The sequence below is a fragment of the Staurois parvus genome, unplaced genomic scaffold, assembly GCF_062004578.1.
Source record: "Staurois parvus isolate SC_StPar_1 unplaced genomic scaffold, SC_StPar_1.0 ptg000011l, whole genome shotgun sequence".
In the NCBI taxonomy this organism is placed as follows: Eukaryota; Metazoa; Chordata; class Amphibia; order Anura; family Ranidae; genus Staurois; species Staurois parvus.
The window spans coordinates 7,223,074-7,243,499 of record NW_028317807.1 but is presented as its reverse complement, the minus strand read 5'-3'; the positions used below and the strand labels follow the sequence as shown (position 1 = coordinate 7,243,499).

Below are 20,426 nucleotides of genomic sequence, written 5' to 3'. Positions count from 1 at the left end.
TAATCAGAACAATGTCAGATAAGTTAGGACATGTACTGTTAACATTACAACATTAGGTATTATAAGCAACCTAAAATCATATACTGTACCTTTTCTCAGGATCCTGTTGCAGGCAAATCTCCACTAAGTTCTGCAAGGCAGGTGAAAATGTTCTTGGGGATGGAGTCCTCAGCCTTTCACTAGTCATCGTCTGAGTCATGCTTGCAGCAACTACACTTTCTCCTATTCCTGAATCTACTCCAGACCGGGAGATCTTCATGGGGGACTGTTCACCAGGAAAAGTACCATAAAGAGGATTCTCAGGTGGACCTTTCAGCTTTTGTAGCAGCATCTTGCAAAAAGAGTAAAACATTTTAAGTTGTATAAAATACTTCCAGAACAACCATTTTAAACAAGGTACAGTATCTAAGAAAGTAAAAGTGTATGCACTAACAAAAAGCTTCTAATCTTTGGTACTTTTTGATTTGTTAAATATATCAATGAAAGCATTTTAGTGTGGGCTAAACTAAAATACAATACAACTCTAATGCTCCAGAAGGTGAGTCCTGTGGCTGGTAACACTTTATGCTGGTGCTGGTAGGGATGTAAGGCTGGTTAGGCTCAGCTTAGACTACAGGAAAATGGCACCCGGCCGCACACAGGATCAGTAGACTGTAAAGCTAAGAATTTTATTCAGCTTGGTTTTCCACTCATAGAAGAATCCCTCTAATGCATTTTGCCAATATGGTGCTTAATCATAGAGGTGTCTGTGGTTTCTTTGTTTATTTTTCTATGTGAGCCTCTATGATTAAGCCCCATATTGGTGAAATGCATTAGAGAAGTGTCCTCTATGGTTGGAGAACTGAGCTGAATTCCCATCATCTTTTACTATATTAACTTTGCAGTCTGCTGACCTTGTGTGTGGTCCGGTGACATTTTCCTGTAGAATTGAAAGTATGTATTTATATCTGTTTATTACGTTAAAAAAATCCTTTTGATCCAGACAGAAATCTTGTGAGAAGAACCACACTCATCAATATTATGAACAATGGGAAAGGATGGAGTTCTGTAGTGCTTTGTTGTTTCTCCAGATAAAGATAGGTGAATGAGTGTTGACATCCTAGGACTGGAAGATTGTTACTGGCAGAATCACCAGGTGAACATAAAGAAAAAAACTTGAAAAAAAGGGTAAATGCATGCATCCACCACATCTAAGGACTGGTTAATGCAATTTATTATTTTTGTGTTCAAGTTTTGATATACATTAAAATTTTCTCCCCTAATACAGTTGTGCTCATAAGTTTGCATACCCATGCAGAAACTGTGACAGATTGGCATTGATATTGAAAATATGACTGATCATGACAAAAAACAGTTTTTAAGGATAGTGATCATATGAAGCCATTTATTATCACATAGTTGTTTGGCTCCTTTTTAAATCATAATGATAACAGAAATCAACCAAATGCCCTAATGAGAAGTTTACATACCCTGGAATGTTTGGTCTTGGTACAGACACACAAGGTGACACACACAGGCTAAAATGGCAATTAAACGTTAATTTGCCACACCTGTGGTTTTTTTAAATTGCGATTAGTGTCGATGTATAAATAGTCAATGAGTTTTTTAGCTCTCATGTGGATGCACTGAGCAGGCTAGATACTAAGCCATGGGAAGCAAAAAAGAACTGTCAAAAAACATGCGTAACAAGGTAATAAAAAGATCTCCAAGGCCTTGAATATGGCAGTCAGTACTGTTCAATCACCTATTAAGAAGTTGAAAAATTAGGGATCTCCTGATACCAAGCCAAGGTCAGGTAGACCAAGAAATATTGCAGCCACAACTGCCCAAAGAATTGTTTGGGATACGAAGAAACACCCACAGGTAACCTCAGAAATACAGGTTGTTCTGGAAAAAGATGGTGTGGTTGTTTCAAGAAGCACAAAACGACAACACTTGAACAAATAGAGCTGTATGGTCAAGTTGCCAGAAAGAAGCCTTTACTGCACCAACACCACAAAAAAGCCTGGTTACAATATGCCTGACAACACCATGACACTCCTTACAGCTTCTAGCACCCTGTAATCTGGAATGACAAGAACAAAATAAAGCTTTATGGTTACAATTATAAGCGCTATGTTTGGAGAGGTGTCAACAAGGCCTATAACAAGAATACCATTCTCACTGTGAAACATGGTGGTGGATCACTGATGTTTTGGGGGTGTATGAGTTCTAAAAGCATGGGGAATCTTGTGAAAACTGATGGCAAGATGAATCCAGCATATTATCAGAAAATACTGGCAGACAATTTGCATTCTTCTGCAAGAAAGCAGCACATGGGACACTCTTGGACTTTCCAGCATGACAATGACCCTAAACATAAGGCTAAGTGGACCCTCCAGTGGTTATAGCAGAAAAAGGTGTTTCTTGAGTGGCCATCACAGTTTCCTGACTTTAATTTCATCAAGCCACTCTAAGAAGATCTCAAATGTGCAGTTCATGCAAGACGACCAAAGACTTTGCATGACCTGGAGGCATTTTGCCAAGACCAATAAGCAACTACACCACCTCCAAGAATTTGGGACCTCATTGACAACTAATACAAAAGACTGCACGCTGTCATTGATGCTAAAAGGGGCAATACACAGTATTAAGAACTAAGGGTATGCAGAATTTGAACAGGGGTCATTTCATTTGTTTACTTGTTGCTATGTTCTGTTTTGATTGTGCCATTCTGTTATGACCTACAGTTGAATATGAAACCCATAGGAAATCAAAGAAATGTGTTTTGCCTGCTCATGTTTTCTTTAAAAATGATACATACCAGGGGCGGACGGACAACTCATGGGGTCCCCGGGCAATAGGGGATCATGGGGCCCCTGTGTCCTTGCCCAAACTCAAAAAAGCCTTTGAAAAAGGTACCAGGGGCATCTCATGGGGCCCCCTACTGATCCCGGGCCCTCGGGCAGTGCCCAAGTTTCCAAATGGTCAGTCCACCCTGATACATACTGTATATTGCCAATTCTCCAAGCCAAGGGTATGCAAATTTTGAGCACAACTGTAAGCCTTTGTAATGTGCTTGTTTAATGTTGCAGCCCTTTGGCTACTGGGAAGTCCAGACATTTGAGACCAGCTCAGTAATAATCCTTGTTATAAAGATTCTACTATAGCATACTGTAAGTATCCTATTTGGATTCATGAGCTACTACTGGACAGGACTTCTCTGGCAACCATTGTAACTCAGCATATCTCAGTATCAAGCAGGTCCAGTCCTCACACAACCTTTTTCCCCTGCAAGGGGTTAGCACAGTAAGTTAATGCTGGTTACTTTTACTGCGGGTTGCTTAAAAATTCATCACTATTGCATATGCCTTCCACCATTCCAGTCAATGCTGAAAAAAGTATTTATGATCTCCAGTGTTGTATGATGCATTTATTGCTAGGTAGAAATTGTATACACAGGACATGCAGTATCTGTGCAAAATGTACAACTGTCGGTTTTGAAACACACATATACATGTGCAAACGTGAGTGTCAGCATGTTACATACGGATAGCTGCGCATGTTATTTTCTGTAATAAATTTCAATGGGCAAAGTTATGCTGCAGCTGTGGCTCCTAAGTGCTACAACAACAAGCCTACTTTACTCTATATTCTTTTTTTGACAGCTGTACAAGTGGGGGTGCAGTCCTGAATGCAGACAGTGTGTGTTCAGGGCCATTAACCCGCATCCACATGGCTGTCAAATCCGGAGCAGCAGCTGTGTCAATGCAGCCAGAACACTTGTGAATCTCTCTGGGCAAACATGTAAATTATGGTACGCTTATGTGAATGAGGCCTTAAAGTGGCAAAAAAGGTTTGTATGCTGCTGGAGATCGTTTACTTGTTTAAGAAATGAAGCAATATAAAAAGGTAGGGTATAAAAACTGTATGTGCAAGTGTGTGTGTCACTTGCGGGTCTTTTAGAGAAATAATATAAGAATAAAAATATTTTATAACGTCAACATAAGATAAAGGTAGGGCAAAATGTAGTTCCACTAATAATTTTATCGGTTACCAATCTGATGAAAAAAATAACATAAATGTGGATAAGAGAGACGATAAAGAGTTACCTGAGTGCGGTGCATGTCCATGAATGGAACACGCCCAGTAGCTAATTCACAAGCAGTGATTCCAACACTGTAGATGTCTGACTTCACATTGTACCCATAAAGGTCCTATTTAATAAAATAAGATGTTATTCACAACATGCCAGCATCTGTGAGGTCTGTCAGCAAAACTATTGCACAGCTTTTCTATTCCTATACTACAAAATGTAAAATAGGTGTAACATGTGATGGATGTGTTATGATCACTTGCAGGGAAATAATTCTAAACTTGCATTCTAATTTCTAGACTACAGGTTCTAAACACCTATCCCCACTGGGGAGATTCACCCTCTCTAAGGCTGCATTCATACTTGAGCGTTTTGTAGCTTGAAGCTCCAAAAACGCACAAACTTATAAAATCAATTATTCTCTATGGAGCCTGTTTGCACGATCAGGTGTGAACAGGCACTATAGAGAACAACTGATTTTTTTCACAGTAAAATGCAATAATAAAGTGAGCGCTCTCTAGTCAGCAGCTAAAGCACTCAAGGCAACCAATATAAAACCTTGTCAGAAACATAAAATAAAAAAGTGCAGAGCTAAAATCATCAAAAGTATAATGATTGTCTGTCCAATAAAAATTATCAATAAAATTAAATTCAGTGCCCAGGATATTGTAAAATGAAGGTGACAGTCTATGCAAATAGATGGTGCGGAATCACAATAAAATCCAGTAGTGGTGCTCCAAATAGTGTGGTAAAATTACGCACTCACCAGATGCGTAATGTAAATACGCATAATAGAAATCAGTAATGGTCTCCTTTATGGATCTGGTCTGGGACAAGGATAATCCTCCCTCTAGGTGGATGGTGTTGTCAGTGGGTGGAAGAAGCCGGCCTTTTAGTTACACAAAGCCACAAGTTTTCATTGTGAACCATTACAACCTTCTAGCAGCCAGCCTGATGCTGGCGGCTAGAAGGTTGTAATGGTTCACAATGAAAACCTGTGGCTTTGTGTAACTAAAAGGCCGGCTTCTTCCACCCACTGACAACACCATCCACCTAGAGGGAGGATTATCCTTGTCCCAGACCAGATCCATAAAGGAGACCATTACTGATTTCTATTATGCGTATTTACATTACGCATCTGGTGAGTGCGTAATTTTACCACACTTTTTGGAGCACCACTACTGGATTTTATTGTGATTCCGCACCATATATTTGCATAGACTGTCACCTTCATTTTACAATATCCTGGGCATTAAATTGATTTTTTAAGTTTGAGCTTTTTTGGATCTTCGAGCTTCAAGCTACAAAACGCTCAAGTGTGAATGCTGCCCAATTGTCCTGGCCACTGAAACAGAAGCTGATCGGATACTCACAATTTACAATTTCTCAGTGATCACTGCAAAAGAAGGTTAAGCAAACCCCCCAATGGGGACACCTGTTCTGGTGTTAACTGTGTCAACCATTAGTTTGAAGTGATATCCTGATGTGTCTCTGAAAAAGGAAATAAGGGAAAGATCTGCAATGGAACACAGACATCAAAAAAGGAAACTAGCAGGGGTTAACCATTCCCCACTCTATCCAAAACAAATAAAAACGTTCTGGCTAGAAATACTATACCAGGAGAAGGCTGTTAAGCTCTGAAACGATTTACATAATATAAATGTAATGCAGTTTAATGCTGAACTCCAGGCAGATGCATATAAAGACACAAATTATGCGTCTGTATTCAGCAATACATGAGTTTTTATTTAATGTAAACAGTGCGGGTATCTGAATTTAACTTAATTTAAAAGGTTTCAGCCTTTTGCAGTTCTCTGGACAGCAGAACTTAAACTAGAAGAGGGAGAAGCAGCACAAGGAGTCAGTTGGGTGTGCTGCAGTAGAAGGAGCATGTTGATAGGAAAAGCAGCAGAATGAGAAGCTCTTTACTGGTCACATGGTGGGGGAAGGACAAGACCTATACAGTATGTGGTAATTAACTGCAGTAGAGAAAAATATGACCCCCTACCCAGCCAGACTGGATTGTGCCATGTGGCAGAGCTGTGCAAAACTCCGGACTGGAGAGACAGAAACATCAATCTATTTGTTGGTAAAAAAGTCCACATAAAGTACGTTTCCCTTGAGTTCAGCTTTAAGTAAAAACCAGAACCATTTCTGTTAAGGACAGATACTTACCATCTATGTGTCCCAAAGCATCTGACTACTACATGTGCATAATATAAATGTTTACATCTCTACGATTTTCTCTTTAGCATGTCATAGCAGACATAGTATGTATACATAAATACAAAAGCTCCATTTCCATAACATAATAGTAAGTTTCCCTTTTCTGCTTCTACATATGCAGTGCTGTCAGTTACTTTGATGTAGTGAAAAGACATGCCAAGTTTGTATAAGTACTGATTACTAGACCACTGGTTTTGCTGCTGTGCCATTAGGAAAGCTAGATTTAACTGGCCATAGGTAATGATTGACCTTTTAACTGTTTTACCTTATTGGGTCTCTTTTTTTTTCTGCCAGCTGATCGGCTGAGAACAAAATGGTAGCATAAAATACCATTGGCCAGCATAGGATAACCCCACCCACAACCATCATGCCTCAGTATTTACCTAGTATCCTCAGGAGAGTGAAAGTGTTTTCTTCAGCTCTGCAGCTGCAGGTAAATTAATGCTGGATATGTTTAATTCTAGAAATCTCTCCCGTTTGGTAAATTCATGCCGGATATGTTAAATCCTGAAAGTGTCCTTAGTCAGATCTTGTGCCACAGCCACCATTGTTTATCTTCTACTTCACTCCTTCACCTTCCCAGGATCTTAGTGGGTTTGGTAACATTACAGCCTGGTGAGGAAGTTTTCTGCATAGTTCCTTCTATATTTCCCCAACGATTTCCCAGCCGTTTATGGCACTGCAAGGCTTACGTTGCCAAGTCAAATTTCCACTGTTTTCTCTTAAGCTGGCCTTACATGGATGAAAATTTGGCTGGTTCAGCAGAGACTAGAAGAATTTTGATCCATGTATGGGAAAGGAGGTTGCACAGAGGTTGATCTACCAACTGACTTCTGTAAAACCACCCTGTTGGATTTTTCTTGCTCGATTAGGCCTGCTAGCTATAGCTGATCAGTGTATTCTGACAGCGGGGAAGTCTCTCTGCTGTTAAAATACAATAGTTTAGCAAGCAGTATTCCCCCATCTACAATGAGTGTGTGGAAGGAGGCATCAAGTTAGTTTTTTTCATTCAACCCGCTGGCTGAATTAAAAAAAAATTACTCATCTATGGGCTGCTTAAGGCTGGGATGACAGATTTTCCTCAGTTAGTTTGGAACCTGAACACAGTGAGTGTCACCCTCTCATCCCACCTAGAATGACCCTAAGATTTAAGGTCAGGTTAGCAACATAAAAGACAGGAGTCTTCTGAGGTTGAGGGTGACCCTGTTGGGTAGAAACAAGCAACCTTCCATGAGCGCAGGTAGAGAACAACCTGTCTCCATGCCAGATGGCCAAGGTTGCTCTCAATGCCAAGAGGGGTCCCAATCCTAGGTCCTCTGCAGGGTTTTAGAAAACATCTAAAAAGGTCAGCTGGCTCCACGTATAGTGCTCTCAGATATCTTCAAATTATTAGACAGTTTTGCTTTGGTTTTGGGTTGGAAGTTAATGAACATACATCTACTGTAGAGCCCTCAAAGTGTCGCTCCCTGAGCAAGAACTAAATAATTGGATCATGCTTTGCTGGTGGGTTTTTTTTTTGCCTTCCTCTGGATCAACTGTGGGTATAGGATTATAATTTTTTTTTCTTCCCTTTTATAGTTGAACTAGATGGACCTGTGTCTTTTTCCAGCCAGAAAAACTATGTAACAATGTAAGATGTAAGCTTGAAGCACAAGCTCATTGACGGCAATCTAGACAGCAAGTGGCAGATCCCCACACAGAGCACAGTGACTGTAGTCCTTGGGAGGGACTCTGTTAGTTTGTGAGTTCTTATTTGGGTTCCTTACCCTGTGGGATTTGTCACACCCATGATTTTTAAGATAGTGTCTTTTAAACTGAACTGCTTCTCCATTCTGTACAGTGGGTTGATTTACTAATGGAGAAGAACATGTTCACTTTGCATTTTTTCATCTTGAAAGTTTACTTTGCTTAGTGAATAAAGTAGAGTTCTACTGCCTTCAATTATCCAATCATGTGCAAGCAAAAATCTGTTTTTTTAAATTTCCCTTGCACGCGATTGGCCATTCTTTGCAAAGTGAACAAGCTCTATTGTCTTACGTTTTATGTATTTCAAGATAACAACCATGTCAGCCTAAAACATTAATACAAGGATATTAAATAAGAGGATCTAATAAAAGTCAAAATTGAGTTTCCTTCTCTTACATTTAGCACATGGTAGGTTTAAAGCATATGACTAGTGTCAGGAAAAACTGACCTGCCTTAATAGCTCAGGACTTAACCAAGGCAGCATTGCAGTGCTAAAATTAGGAAAATCATATGCCACCTTAGCTCTTTCACCACTTCGGACCATACTGTAGAGATGACCAAGCCCAGAAAGAGAAACAAAACCTTCATCTGAGATCAGGATATGGCTGCCTTTCACGCTCCTAAAACACAAATGAATGCAAATTATTTTTGAAGCATTTTAAAACAGTCCTTTTAAATTGAAGCAAAAGGCAATTTCAGCTAGCACTAATGAACTAACCTAATTTGGAAACACAAGTTTCAAACAGATACTCCGAATATAAAAATCACTAAGGGCCGGTTCACACCATGCTCGAACTGAATCGCACAGGAGCGCACCGTGCATTCCTGTGCAATGCAAACTGCATGCAAAATGCACTACATTTGCAATCTGCTGCAGGTGTCAATAAAAAGTTAATGACACTGCAAAAACACAGGTCGTAAATGCAGTGTGTTTGCCCGCACCAGCTCACATGCTACTTTTGTACTATGCAATCCGGTTGCAGAGCGTTTTAAAAGTAGTGCATGCACTACTTTATTTGCAGTGCGATTTCACCCATTTAAAATGAATGGGCTGAAATGGAACTGCACAGGACTGCATGTGAATTGCACAGGAACACACAGCACACTCCTGTGCGATTCAGATGCGGCCATGCTGTAAACCGGTCCTAAATCCAAATACATATCTGTTAAAAAGTTATACCATTTGTTTTTAAATTAGCATACCCGAACATCTTAATATACGAATATAGTTATCCCCTTTACAACAGGATCTAGATGACTGGGATAGGAAGGGGAATGCATTGTAAGCAAATCAGATGTATGAATAGCATGCAGGTCCAGAGGAGGACTGACAACTCATGGGGCCCCCGGCAATAGAGGATCATGGGGCCCCTGTGTCCTTGCCCACACTCAAAGCACACCCAAAAAAACCTATAAAAAGGTACCAGGGGCATATCATGGGGCCCCCTACTGACCCCGGGCTCTCGGGCAGTCCGCCCCTGTGCAGGTCACTGAAAAACTGGGGACTTGAGCTGAACAGAGGACAAAGAGTGATGACCACTTTCTTTGCCTAATCATACGCAAGGATAGGTCCTTCATGAAGCCATGTTGCTTAAGAGCAGAGTAATCTGGAGAGAGGTTTCAGACCTGGCTCTATTGTGTGACAAGGGTGACTAGATCACAAAAGTGTTCTGCAGCATCAGATCTGTACTACCACTGGTAAAACCCAAAAAAGTATTATTTTAAAACATAATATAAAATCTACAGAGCCCTCATTCTTGAGGGTAGGGAAGTCTGTAATCTAGGGTGAGAAGGAAATGTAGTGTCCTCTACATTGCCCACAGTCTAGTGGGAGGAGATAGCCTAGTATGTAGCCTATACAGTCCAAATACAGGAGGCGAATGAGACCTCCTTTGTAACTTAGACCATTCATAGTCTAGTGAAAGAAGGAAGCCTTGTATGCAGCTTTACAGAGCTAACATTCTAGTGGCAGCATGAGGCGTTGGGGGAAATTTATTGAAAGTGTAGCGTGCAAAATCCCGTGCAGCTCTGCTTAGAAACCAATGAGCTTCCAGGTTTTAGGCTCGGTTCACACTGTGCAGTCTGGCTGAATGTGTGGGAACCACATTGGTTCCCGCACCCGCAACCACATGCAGCCAAATCGCACTGCTCTTAGGAGACGCACAGGGCTGCCATTCATTCTAGATGGCACCTCCACACATTTTGGTTTGCAGTGCAATTGCGGACGCAGGAACCACATGGTCAAAAAGACCATGCAGTTTCCATGTAGCCGAGTTTTCAGAAAGGTGCATGCACCTTTTTTGTGCAGAAACGTGGGCACAGCAGCCCATTCAAATGAATGGGCTGCCGTGCTCAAGCAGAAGAGGACAGCATGGTCAAAGCTTAATTGAACAAGCTGAAAGTAGAAGCTGATTGGCTACCATACACAGCTGTATCAGATTCTGAGTGCTCAGGTTTATTAAATCTCGACCCATTGTATGCAGCTTTAAGCTAGGTTCACATATGTGCGGGTGGTGCAAAAATCCGTGCACCCGCACCACCCGTATAGAGGAATGCGGACCCGCGGGCGGGTGCCATTAGTTCTAATGGCACGCCACCCACACTGGAAAACACAACTGTACTGGGAACTGAGGTTCCCGTGTGGGCTGCGGGCTGCATTTTCAGAAGAAGTGCAGGGACTTCTTCCTTGCGTGTCACGCGGCCTGCACGGCTCATATATGCGAACCAGGGGTTAGGGATCCCACACTTTATTGGAAAATGAGCAGGTGTAAGTAACCTTTCAGAGACCACAGTTTAGCATTATGAACAAGTCATAGCATCTATAGCCTATAGGAAAGACATTGTATATTTTCCTTCAGCGGAATAAACTGAGCTTTGCATGCTGTACTGCTCTGCATAGTCTAGTACTGGAAAATACTCACTTTTCCTTCGTTTTTGCACTGCTCTGTCCAGCCGCTGGGGAGTGCTCTTGGGAAAGAGAGCAGGTAGAAGCAAGGAAATCTCCCTAAAAGGTCCAATTCAAGGGAACCCTGATATACAATAATATCTATATTGCAAAACTTCACCAGTCTGCTGTGCCCTGCTCATCTCATCCTTTGGAAGAAAATGAGAATAGGGGAGTTCCCATTACTGGCTTGTTTTTAAGGATGCAAGCTCCAGGGCTGTCATTTTGATGCTGACTTTACTACTGAGCAACAACAACCTGTAATAAGCAGGATGGGAGCTCAGACTTTTCAGGCATCACTAGTTGCATACATGTTCCAGACCTGACACTAATAAGGCAGTAAAGCCAGGAGCGTGGTGATCAGCATGTTTAATCTAACACTTTAACATTTTGTAGCTGAAGGCCAGCGTGAGATGACAGATCTTTAACAGAATTTGAAAACATATAACAAATGCAAATATTTTCATTTCTGGTTATACTATGGCTAGATCTACCACTCTAGCCATTCAATATGACTTTTGTGACAGTAAGGTGCCAATCAGCAGCAGAAGTTTTTTTAGCCACAAATGTAGGATGATTATTAGTAGATTAGGTCTTAGGCTGGTTCACACCAGATGCAGTCCAGTACATCAAAAACACATGGACAGTAGGTTATATGGGTTCCAATGGGTTAGTTCACACCAGTACTGTTAGTTCCAGTACAGAACAACAAAAAGTAGACCATGTAGCACCTAAATGCACCAAAATGCGCATGATCCTGTTTAAGAGGAGGAAAAAAAGAGGGGAAAAAAACACATCAGAACGCATTAATAACGCATGTAGGAACGCATCCGGACTGCGTTTCTATGATGTGAACCAGCCCTAAAAAAACCTAATCTGATATAATATCTGAAATGTTTGCCCAGAAACTTTTACAAAGATACTCTGAAACAGATATATTATAAATAATATAATATAGGAATGCTTTTTCCTCCTACCTGTGAATATATCCATTTTGGTGCAAATAATGTAATCCTTGTAGTGTTTCATACAAAATGTTTCCTATTAAAGCTTCATTCATTCCTTCAGGATAATAGCTCTTCATGAGGCTGCTAGCAGACCCTATACAGGAAAGGTGTAAAAACAAATCAGTCTACTTTTGGTGAATACCAGTGGTTCACTTCACTCAGACTTTAATACTTCACAAGGAGTCATACTGGTGAGATATTTATAGCTGAGTTTCCAGGACTGTCCATTTAACACAGCAAGAACAACCCTCCAAAGAACTATTGTCACAATTTGCCAAATAGCAACCCTGATTTCAGTTTTGCGTCGTTTAAAAGTTCCTTAAGAGTGGGCCGGTTTGCCTCTTGAACTTTTTAACTTAAATTACATTATACAAAATACAGATTCAAGAGAATGAAGAGAAAACTCCATTAAAGAAGTATAAATTCCTTCTCAAAACATTGTGAAACTCATGTACTTACACACACCTTTCAAGACATATCTATAGAGACCTGTATTGGTATTGTAAAAAAACACATTGTTCATGTTGAATGCTGATTGGACTTTGAAATATGCTTTAATAACAATAATACATGTTATTACAATGCATTTGTATACATTATTAAATTCAATACACAGAGTTGTAAACCAGAAGGCTGGCTTCACACATATGCACTTCTACCTTCATGTTTTATTTGATGTGTTTTGCAATGTACATTGTCATGCATTTTCATTTTGCCAAGCATCTAGAGCAGGGGTCTTGAATTAAAATTTACAGATGTCCGGTCAGCAAAAGTTCCTTCCAGCAGAGGTCCGAATCTCGTTAGCAATATAATACATCACAGTCCTCCGGTACATTATGATCTTTATCGTACCTTGCACACTGTAGTCCCTGCTACATCACAGTACCCTCTTTAAAGAAGTCCCACAGTGTCCTCTTTTCCCTTCAAATCACTTCCCCCCCTTTACATCACAGCGCTCCTTAAACACAGCATCTTCTAACACAACACAGCACCCCTTAACACAACACAGCGCCCTTTAACACAACACAGCACCCCTAACACAACACAGCGCCCCTAACACAACACAGCGCCCCTAACACAACACAGCGCCCCTAACACAACACAGCACCCCTAACACAACACAGCACCCCTAACACAACACAGCACCCCTAACACAACACAGAAAATATATAGCAAAGACGGGATGTCTCTTTGCAGGACAAGGATGTTTCTTTGCTGCATGGGGATGTCCCTTCTTGGACTGGGCTGTCTCTTTGCTGGATTGGGATGTCTCTTTGCTGGACCCAACTGGGCAAAGAGTCAGCCCAGTCCAGCAAAGAGACAGCCCATCCAGCAACGACACAGCCCCTCCAGCAACGAGACAGCCCCTCCAGCAAAGAGACAGCCCCTCCAGCAAAAAGAGAGCCCCTTCAGCAAAGAGACAGCCCCTCCAGCAAAGAGACAGCCCGACCAGCAAAGAGACAGCCCGTCCAGCAAAGAGACAGCCCGTCCAGCAAAGAGACAGCCCAATCGACCATCGCTACACAGCTGTCACAGTGTGCCGGCGGGTGAAGAAGAGAGGCCACCATTCTCCTTTCAGTGCAGTGGCTGTCTCTGTGTCAGCGGCGCTTCCTGCTTGTCATTTGGAGCCGTCACTGCTGCTCCTCCTCCTGGCAGCCCTGCTCTAGGCATAGCCGCACAGCGGGAGGTGAACGGCGGCCACAGTCTGTATTAGCCCTGTCCAGACTGCAGTCACCGCTTACCTCCCGCTGTGCGGCCCGGTCATCTTAAGCCCAGCAGCCCCGCCCACCCGGCAAATGCCCGATGTACTCTATGGCCAGTCTGGGCCTGGGCCTAAGGGAGGGCTCCCAGCGGTGGTGTGCCTGCAGTCCGGACGGGACTGTCCCTCGGTCCGCCATTTAGTGACCATTGATCTAGAGAGATGTGAGAAGAGCCTGCCATTTTTCAAATGTAGATAAGCCAAGGGCAGATCTCAGATCTCCCATACATTTGCAGCGTATGAAAACACATGGATCTTGTGTTTTCATGTGCTCCCAACTGACTCCAATGGGCCCCTTGATGCATATCAATGGATAAAAGAATGAAGCTAAACTTTTTTCTATGATGCACCACAGGAAAATGCATATACAGTATTTTACCCAGACTCACTGAACACAATGGGATGCAAAGTAACACAAGTTTAGGCTCCATGCAAACTGCCTTAAAAAAACACTGCTTCTAAAGGAGTTTAGCAGGACTGAGCTGAAGCAACTAATGTTATCCTGGGATTCTATGCACATTAGTAGGCATTTTGTAAGCTCAGCATTTAGAGACAGAAAAAAAAAGTATGTGGCAGATAAAAAACATTAAACGTTCAAAATTTGTGTTTTTTTTTCTGCTAAGAGCACTGGCAATTTTTTTAAGCCATAGGTGTGAACAAGGCTTAAAGCCATACCGGGCAAAAAATTCTACTGTTAAAGTGGTTATAAAGCCTAACCATTTTTTACCTTAATGCAAAAGGTAAAAAATGTTTCGGCATCAGTGTCCTCCTTCACCCCTCTTTTACTTACCTGAGCCCTTATGCAATCCAGCGCTGTGCATGTCTACTGCTCTTCTTTCCTCTCACTTCCAGGTCTCACTGGCTTTGCTGGGGCACTGTAAGCCATTGGCTCCCGCTACTGCCAATCAAAGCCAGGGACGATGTAGTGGGGGGTGGGGCAAAGGAGTGAGCACGAACAGGTGCCCCCATGGGAAGCAGCTTCCTATCGACAGAAAGGAAGAGCCAGGAGCGCCACTGGGGGACCCGAGAAGAGGAAGTTCGGGGCTGCCCTGTGCAATTCCATGGCACAGAGCAGGTAAGTATAGCCATGTTTATTACTTTTTTTTTTTAATTACCTTCATAACCACTTTAAATCTACCCTTACACAGTACTCATAACTGGAAAGTTATATAAAGTATATATATATATATAAAGAATCATACTGCAATGTTATGAAGGAATCCAGTAATCACTCACCATATGCCATGAAAGGGTTAATAACCCAAAGCCAGGTCCCCACAGTAAACATCTTCCAGGAAAGCAAAATGTTAGGATGCCGAAAAAATGAAGACATAGCCACTTCATTCTGAAGGAATATAAGTTATACTTCATTTAAGTACATTATTACAAACAAAGTAGACTACTGTATGTAAAATTCTATGATTCAAGAAATATAAGCAGCACTCCTCTATAAGTATTCAGTTCCAATAAGATGCAGATTGATGAGTGGACCTGCTGTGTGAAATAATAGTTCCCAGTATCTGCGTAATGTGAAGATTTGTTGTCTTCTTTTCTTGTCTAAGGACTATAAGTGAATGCAGCAACTACCTGTTACATTATATGTCCACACTCTGCTTTTAACTGGAGCCCTTCTAACAGCCTAAAGGGCTTGTTCACATGTATGTCAATACCCTGTGCTTATGTGGCATTTATTCAGAATTCTTAAAGCCTCACATCCGCCCTTCAATACCTGCTATAAATATTACAATGGCAGCAGACAGTGCTGTTCACACAGGAGCAGTAGAGTAATGTTGTGTTACAAATGAAGCAGCAAATGGGGCATCGACCCTTGTCAGCCGCCTACAATGATTTCAATGGCAATGCTCTGTAACCGCATCATAAAGTAGAACTTTACCCTTATCAGCTTCATAAAAAATTGTATTCTTCTGCAAGGAGTATACATTCCACATTATTCATGATACTACAAAAATGAGTGTGTGCTCTAAATTGCCTCTAGCATTGTTACTGTTTCATCTTGCTGGAGGTTGTCATTTTGCTAAAGCCCAGAGCCCCTGAGAAGCAGTAAATCTTACATACAGTGTATTACTGGATTTTAACCACTTGCCCTCCAGAGGATTTACCCCCCTTCCTGACCAGGCCATTTTTTGCGATATGATGCTGCGTTACTTTAACTGACAATTGCGCAGTCATGCAAAGCTGTAAATAAATGAAATTATTGTCTTTTTGTCCCCACAAACAGAGCTTTCATTCAGTGGTATTTGATCACCTCTGAGGTTTTTATTTTCTGTGCTATAAACAAAAAAAAAACTGACAAGTTAAAAAAAAATATTTTTGACTTATTGCTATAAAACATACCCAGTAAATATTTTTAAAAATCAAATTTCATCATAAATTTAGGCAAAAATGTATTCTGCTACATGTCCTTGCTAAAAAAAATCCTAATACTTGTAAATTAATTGGTTTATGTGAAAGTTATAGCATTTTAAAATGGCAGTATATATACTGGAATTTTTATTTTTATTATACTAGTAATAGCTGCAATCAGTGACTTATAGCGGGACTGCAGCAGGCATTCTGACACTAAGTGGGAACTGACTAACTGCCACTGACATCCCAATGATGCTAATACAGTGATCGGTTCTAATAAAAAGCACTGACAGTGTACTAATGACACTGGGCAAGAAGGGGTTAACATCTGGGGCAATGAAAGGGTTCACTGTGAGCTGTTTTACATTATGTGCTGTGTGTTTTACTAGGGAGACATGTTGCTTTGTATTTCTCTGTTGTGCAGAGAAATACAAAGCAGCACGTCCTTGCTGGCAGGAGACCAGTGTTGTTTACACACAGGTATCTCCCCTGTCAGCTTTCCCTGACGATAGCTGGGTGCCAGTGATTGACATCCCTACTCAGAAATGCAAATCACGCATATATATGGAATTTTGCACAGCCCTGCTGCCCTGTAGCAGTAGTTTTATTATAGGGCGACAGGAAAGCGGTTAACTACCTGCCTACCGAGCACTTCTACCCCCTTCCTGCTCAGGCCAATTTTCAGCTTTCAGTGCTGTCGCACTTTGAATGACGGTCATGCAACATTGTACCCATATGACATTTTTATCATTGCTTTCACATAAATAGAGTTTTTGTTGTTTGTGTGCGCTAAAAACAAAACAAAATAAAAAAAAGAGCAAAAAAAAAAAGGTTTTTCTTTCTTTCTATTATAAAACTTTGCAAACAGGTAATTTTTTTCCTTCACTGATGTGTGTTGATGAGGCTGCACTGATAGGCAGCACTGGTGGGCACTGATGAGGTGGCAGGAATAGGCAGCACTGATGGGCACTGATAGGCGGCATTGATAGGTGGCACTGATGATGTTGCAGTGATAGGCGGCACTGCTGGGCAGCACCGACTGATGGCACTGCAGGGCACTGACTAGCGGCACTGCTGGGTGGCACTGTTGGGCACAGGTGGGTGGCACTGCAGAGCACAGGTGGGTGGCACTGATAGGCAAGGGTGGGCAGCACTGATGGGCACTGATGATCAGTGCCCTGATGATCAGTGCCAATCCCTTCGCTGACAATTGCCGGTTCTCGGCAGTACTTTCCTCACGATATGACAATGTGGTAGGTAAGTCAGTGTACAAAGATCAGTAGTAGGTAGGTCCAATGCACAGTGGTCAGTAATATGTAAGGCTGTGTACAGAGGTCAGTATTTTGTAGATTGGTGTACAAAGGTCAGTAGTATGTAGGGTAGTGTACAGAGATCAGTAGGATGTAGGGCAGTGTACAGAGGTCGGTAGGATGTAGGGCAGTGTACAGAGGTCGGTAGGATGTAGGGCAGTGTACAGAGGTCAGTAAAATGTAGGGCAGTGTACAGAGGTCAGCAGGATGTAGGGCAGTGTACAGAGGTCAGTAGGATGTAGGGCAGTGTACAGAGGTCAGTATTTTGTAGATTGGTGTACAAAGGTCAGTAGTATGTAAGGCAGTGTACAGAGATCAGTAGAATGTAGGGCAGTGTACAGAGGTCAGTAGGATGTAGGGTAGTGTACAGAGGTCAGTAGGATGTAGGACAGTGTACAGAGGTCAGTAGGATGTAGGACAGTGTACAGAGGTCAGTAGGATGTAGGGCAGTATACAGAGGTCAGTAGGATGTAGGGCAGTGTACAGAGGTCAGTAGTTTGTACATTCGGTGTACAAAGGTCAGTATTGTGTAGGGCAGAGTACAGAGGTCAGTAGAATGTAGGGCAGTGTACAGAGATCAGTAGGATGTAGGGCAGTGTACAGAGGTCGATAGGATGTAGGGCAGTGTGTAGAGGTCGGTAGGATGTAGGGCAGTGTACAGAGGTCGGTAGGATGTAGGGCAGTGTACAGAGGTCAGTATTTTGTAGATTGGTGTACAAAGGTCAGTATTGTGTAGGGCAAAGTACAGAGGTCAGTAGAATGTAGGGCAGTGTACAGAGATCAGTAGGATGTAGGGCAGTGTACAGAGGTCGGAAGGATGTAGGGCTGTGTACAGAGGTCAGTAGGATGTAGGGCAGTGTACAGAGGTCAGTAGGATGTAGGGCAGTGTACAGAGGTCGGTAGGATGTAGGGCAGTGTACAGAGGTCAGTAGGATGTAGGGCATTGTACAGAGGTCAGTAGGATGTAGGGCAGTGTACAGAGGTCAGTAGGATGTAGGGCAGTGTACAGAGGTCAGTAGTATGTAGGGCAGCGTACATAGGTCGGTAGGACGTAGGGCAGTGTACAGAGGTCAGTAGGATGTAGGGCAGTGTACAGAGGTCAGTATTTTGTAGATTGGTGTACAAAGGTAAGTAGTAAGTAGGACAGTGTACAGAGGTCAGTAGGATGTAGGGCAGTGTACAGAGGTCAGTAGTATGTAGGGCAGTGTACAGAGGTCAGTAGGATGTAGGGCAATGTACAGAGGTCAGTAGAATGTAGGGCAGTGTACAGAAGTCAGTAGGATGTAGGGCAATGTACAGAGGTCGGTAGAATGTAGGGCAGTGTACAGAGGTCGGTAGGATGTAGGGCAGTGTACAGAGGTCAGCAGTATGTAGGGCAGTGTACAGAGGTCAGCAGTATGTAGGGCAGTGTACAGAGGTCAGTAGGATGTAGGGCAGTGTACAGTGGTCAGTAGGATGTAGGGCAGTGTACAGAGGTCAGTAGGATGTAGGGCAGTGTACAGAGGTCAGTAGGATGTAGGACAGTGTACAGAGGTCAGTAGGATGTAGGGCAGTGTACAGAGGTCAGTATTTTGTAGATTGGTGTACAAAGGTCAGTAGTATGTAAGGCAGTGTACAGAGATCAGTAGAATGTAGGGCAGTGTACAGAGGTCAGTAGGATGTAGGGTAGTGTACAGAGGTCTGTAGGATGTAGGACAGTGTACAGAGGTCAGTAGGATGTAGGACAGTGTACAGAGGTCAGTAGGATGTAGGGCAGTATACAGAGGTCAGTAGGATGTAGGGCAGTGTACAGAGGTCAGTAGTTTGTACATTCGGTGTACAAAGGTCAGTATTGTGTAGGGCAGAGTACAGAGGTCAGTAGAATGTAGGGCAGTGTACAGAGATCAGTAGGATGTAGGGCAGTGTACAGAGGTCGATAGGATGTAGGGCAGTGTGTAGAGGTCAGTAGGATGTAGGGCAGTGTACAGAGGTGGGTAGGATGTAGGGCAGTGTACAGAGGTCGGTAGGATGTAGGGCAGTGTACAGAGGTCGGTAGGATGTAGGGCAGTGTACAGAGGTCGGTAGGATGTAGGGCAGTGTACAGAGGTCGGTAGGATGTAGGGCAGTGTACAGAGGTCAGTATTTTGTAGATTGGTGTACAAAGGTCAGTATTGTGTAGGGCAAAGTACAGAGGTCAGTAGAATGTAGGGCAGTGTACAGAGATCAGTAGGATGTAGGGCAGTGTACAGAGGTCGGAAGGATGTAGGGCTGTGTACAGAGGTCAGTAGGATGTAGGGCAGTGTACAGAGGTCAGTAGGATGTAGGGCAGTGTACAGAGGTCGGTAGGATGTAGGGCAGTGTAAAGAGGTCAGTAGGATGTAGGGCATTGTACAGAGGTCAGTAGGATGTAGGGCAGTGTACAGAGGTCAGTAGGATGTAGGGCAGTGTACAGAGGTCAGTAGGATGTAGGGCATTGTACAGAGGTCAGTAGGATGTAGGGCAGTGTACAGAGGTCAGTAGGATGTAGGGCAGTGTACAGAGGTCAGTAGGATGTAGGGCAGTGTACAGAGGTCAGTAGTATGTAGGGCAGCGTACATAGGTCGGTAGGACGTAGGGCAGTGTACAGAGGTCAGTAGGATGTAGGGCAGTGTACAGAGGTCAGTATTTTGTAGATTGGTGTACAAAGGTAAGTAGTAAGTAGGACAGTGTACAGAGGTCAGTAGGATGTAGGGCAGTGTACAGAGGTCAGTAGTATGTAGGGCAGTGTACAGAGGTCAGTAGGATGTAGGGCAATGTACAGAGGTCAGTAGAATGTAGGGCAGTGTACAGAGGTCAGTAGGATGTAGGGCAATGTACAGAGGTCGGTAGAATGTAGGGCAGTGTACAGAGGTCGGTAGGATGTAGGGCAGTGTACAGAGGTCAGCAGTATGTAGGGCAGTGTACAGAGGTCAGCAGTATGTAGGGCAGTGTACAGAGGTCAGTAGGATGTAGGGCAGTGTACAGTGGTCAGTAG

The 20,426-nt window shown here is 42.7% G+C and overlaps 1 protein-coding gene across 1 annotated transcript in view; it reads right to left on the bottom strand.

The window, feature by feature from the left end:
• Positions 1–20,426, bottom strand: part of STRADB (STE20 related adaptor beta) — an 80,667-nt gene that overhangs the window by 19,664 nt on the left and 40,577 nt on the right. Inside the window, exons 8-12 of the mRNA XM_089670405.1 lie at positions 14,994–15,102; positions 11,969–12,092; positions 8,496–8,667; positions 4,092–4,196; positions 90–331 (exon numbers count right to left, since the gene is read on the bottom strand). Coding sequence (XP_089526531.1) covers positions 90–331; positions 4,092–4,196; positions 8,496–8,667; positions 11,969–12,092; positions 14,994–15,102 — 752 coding nt within the window. The remainder of the gene's footprint in view (positions 1–89; positions 332–4,091; positions 4,197–8,495; positions 8,668–11,968; positions 12,093–14,993; positions 15,103–20,426) is intronic.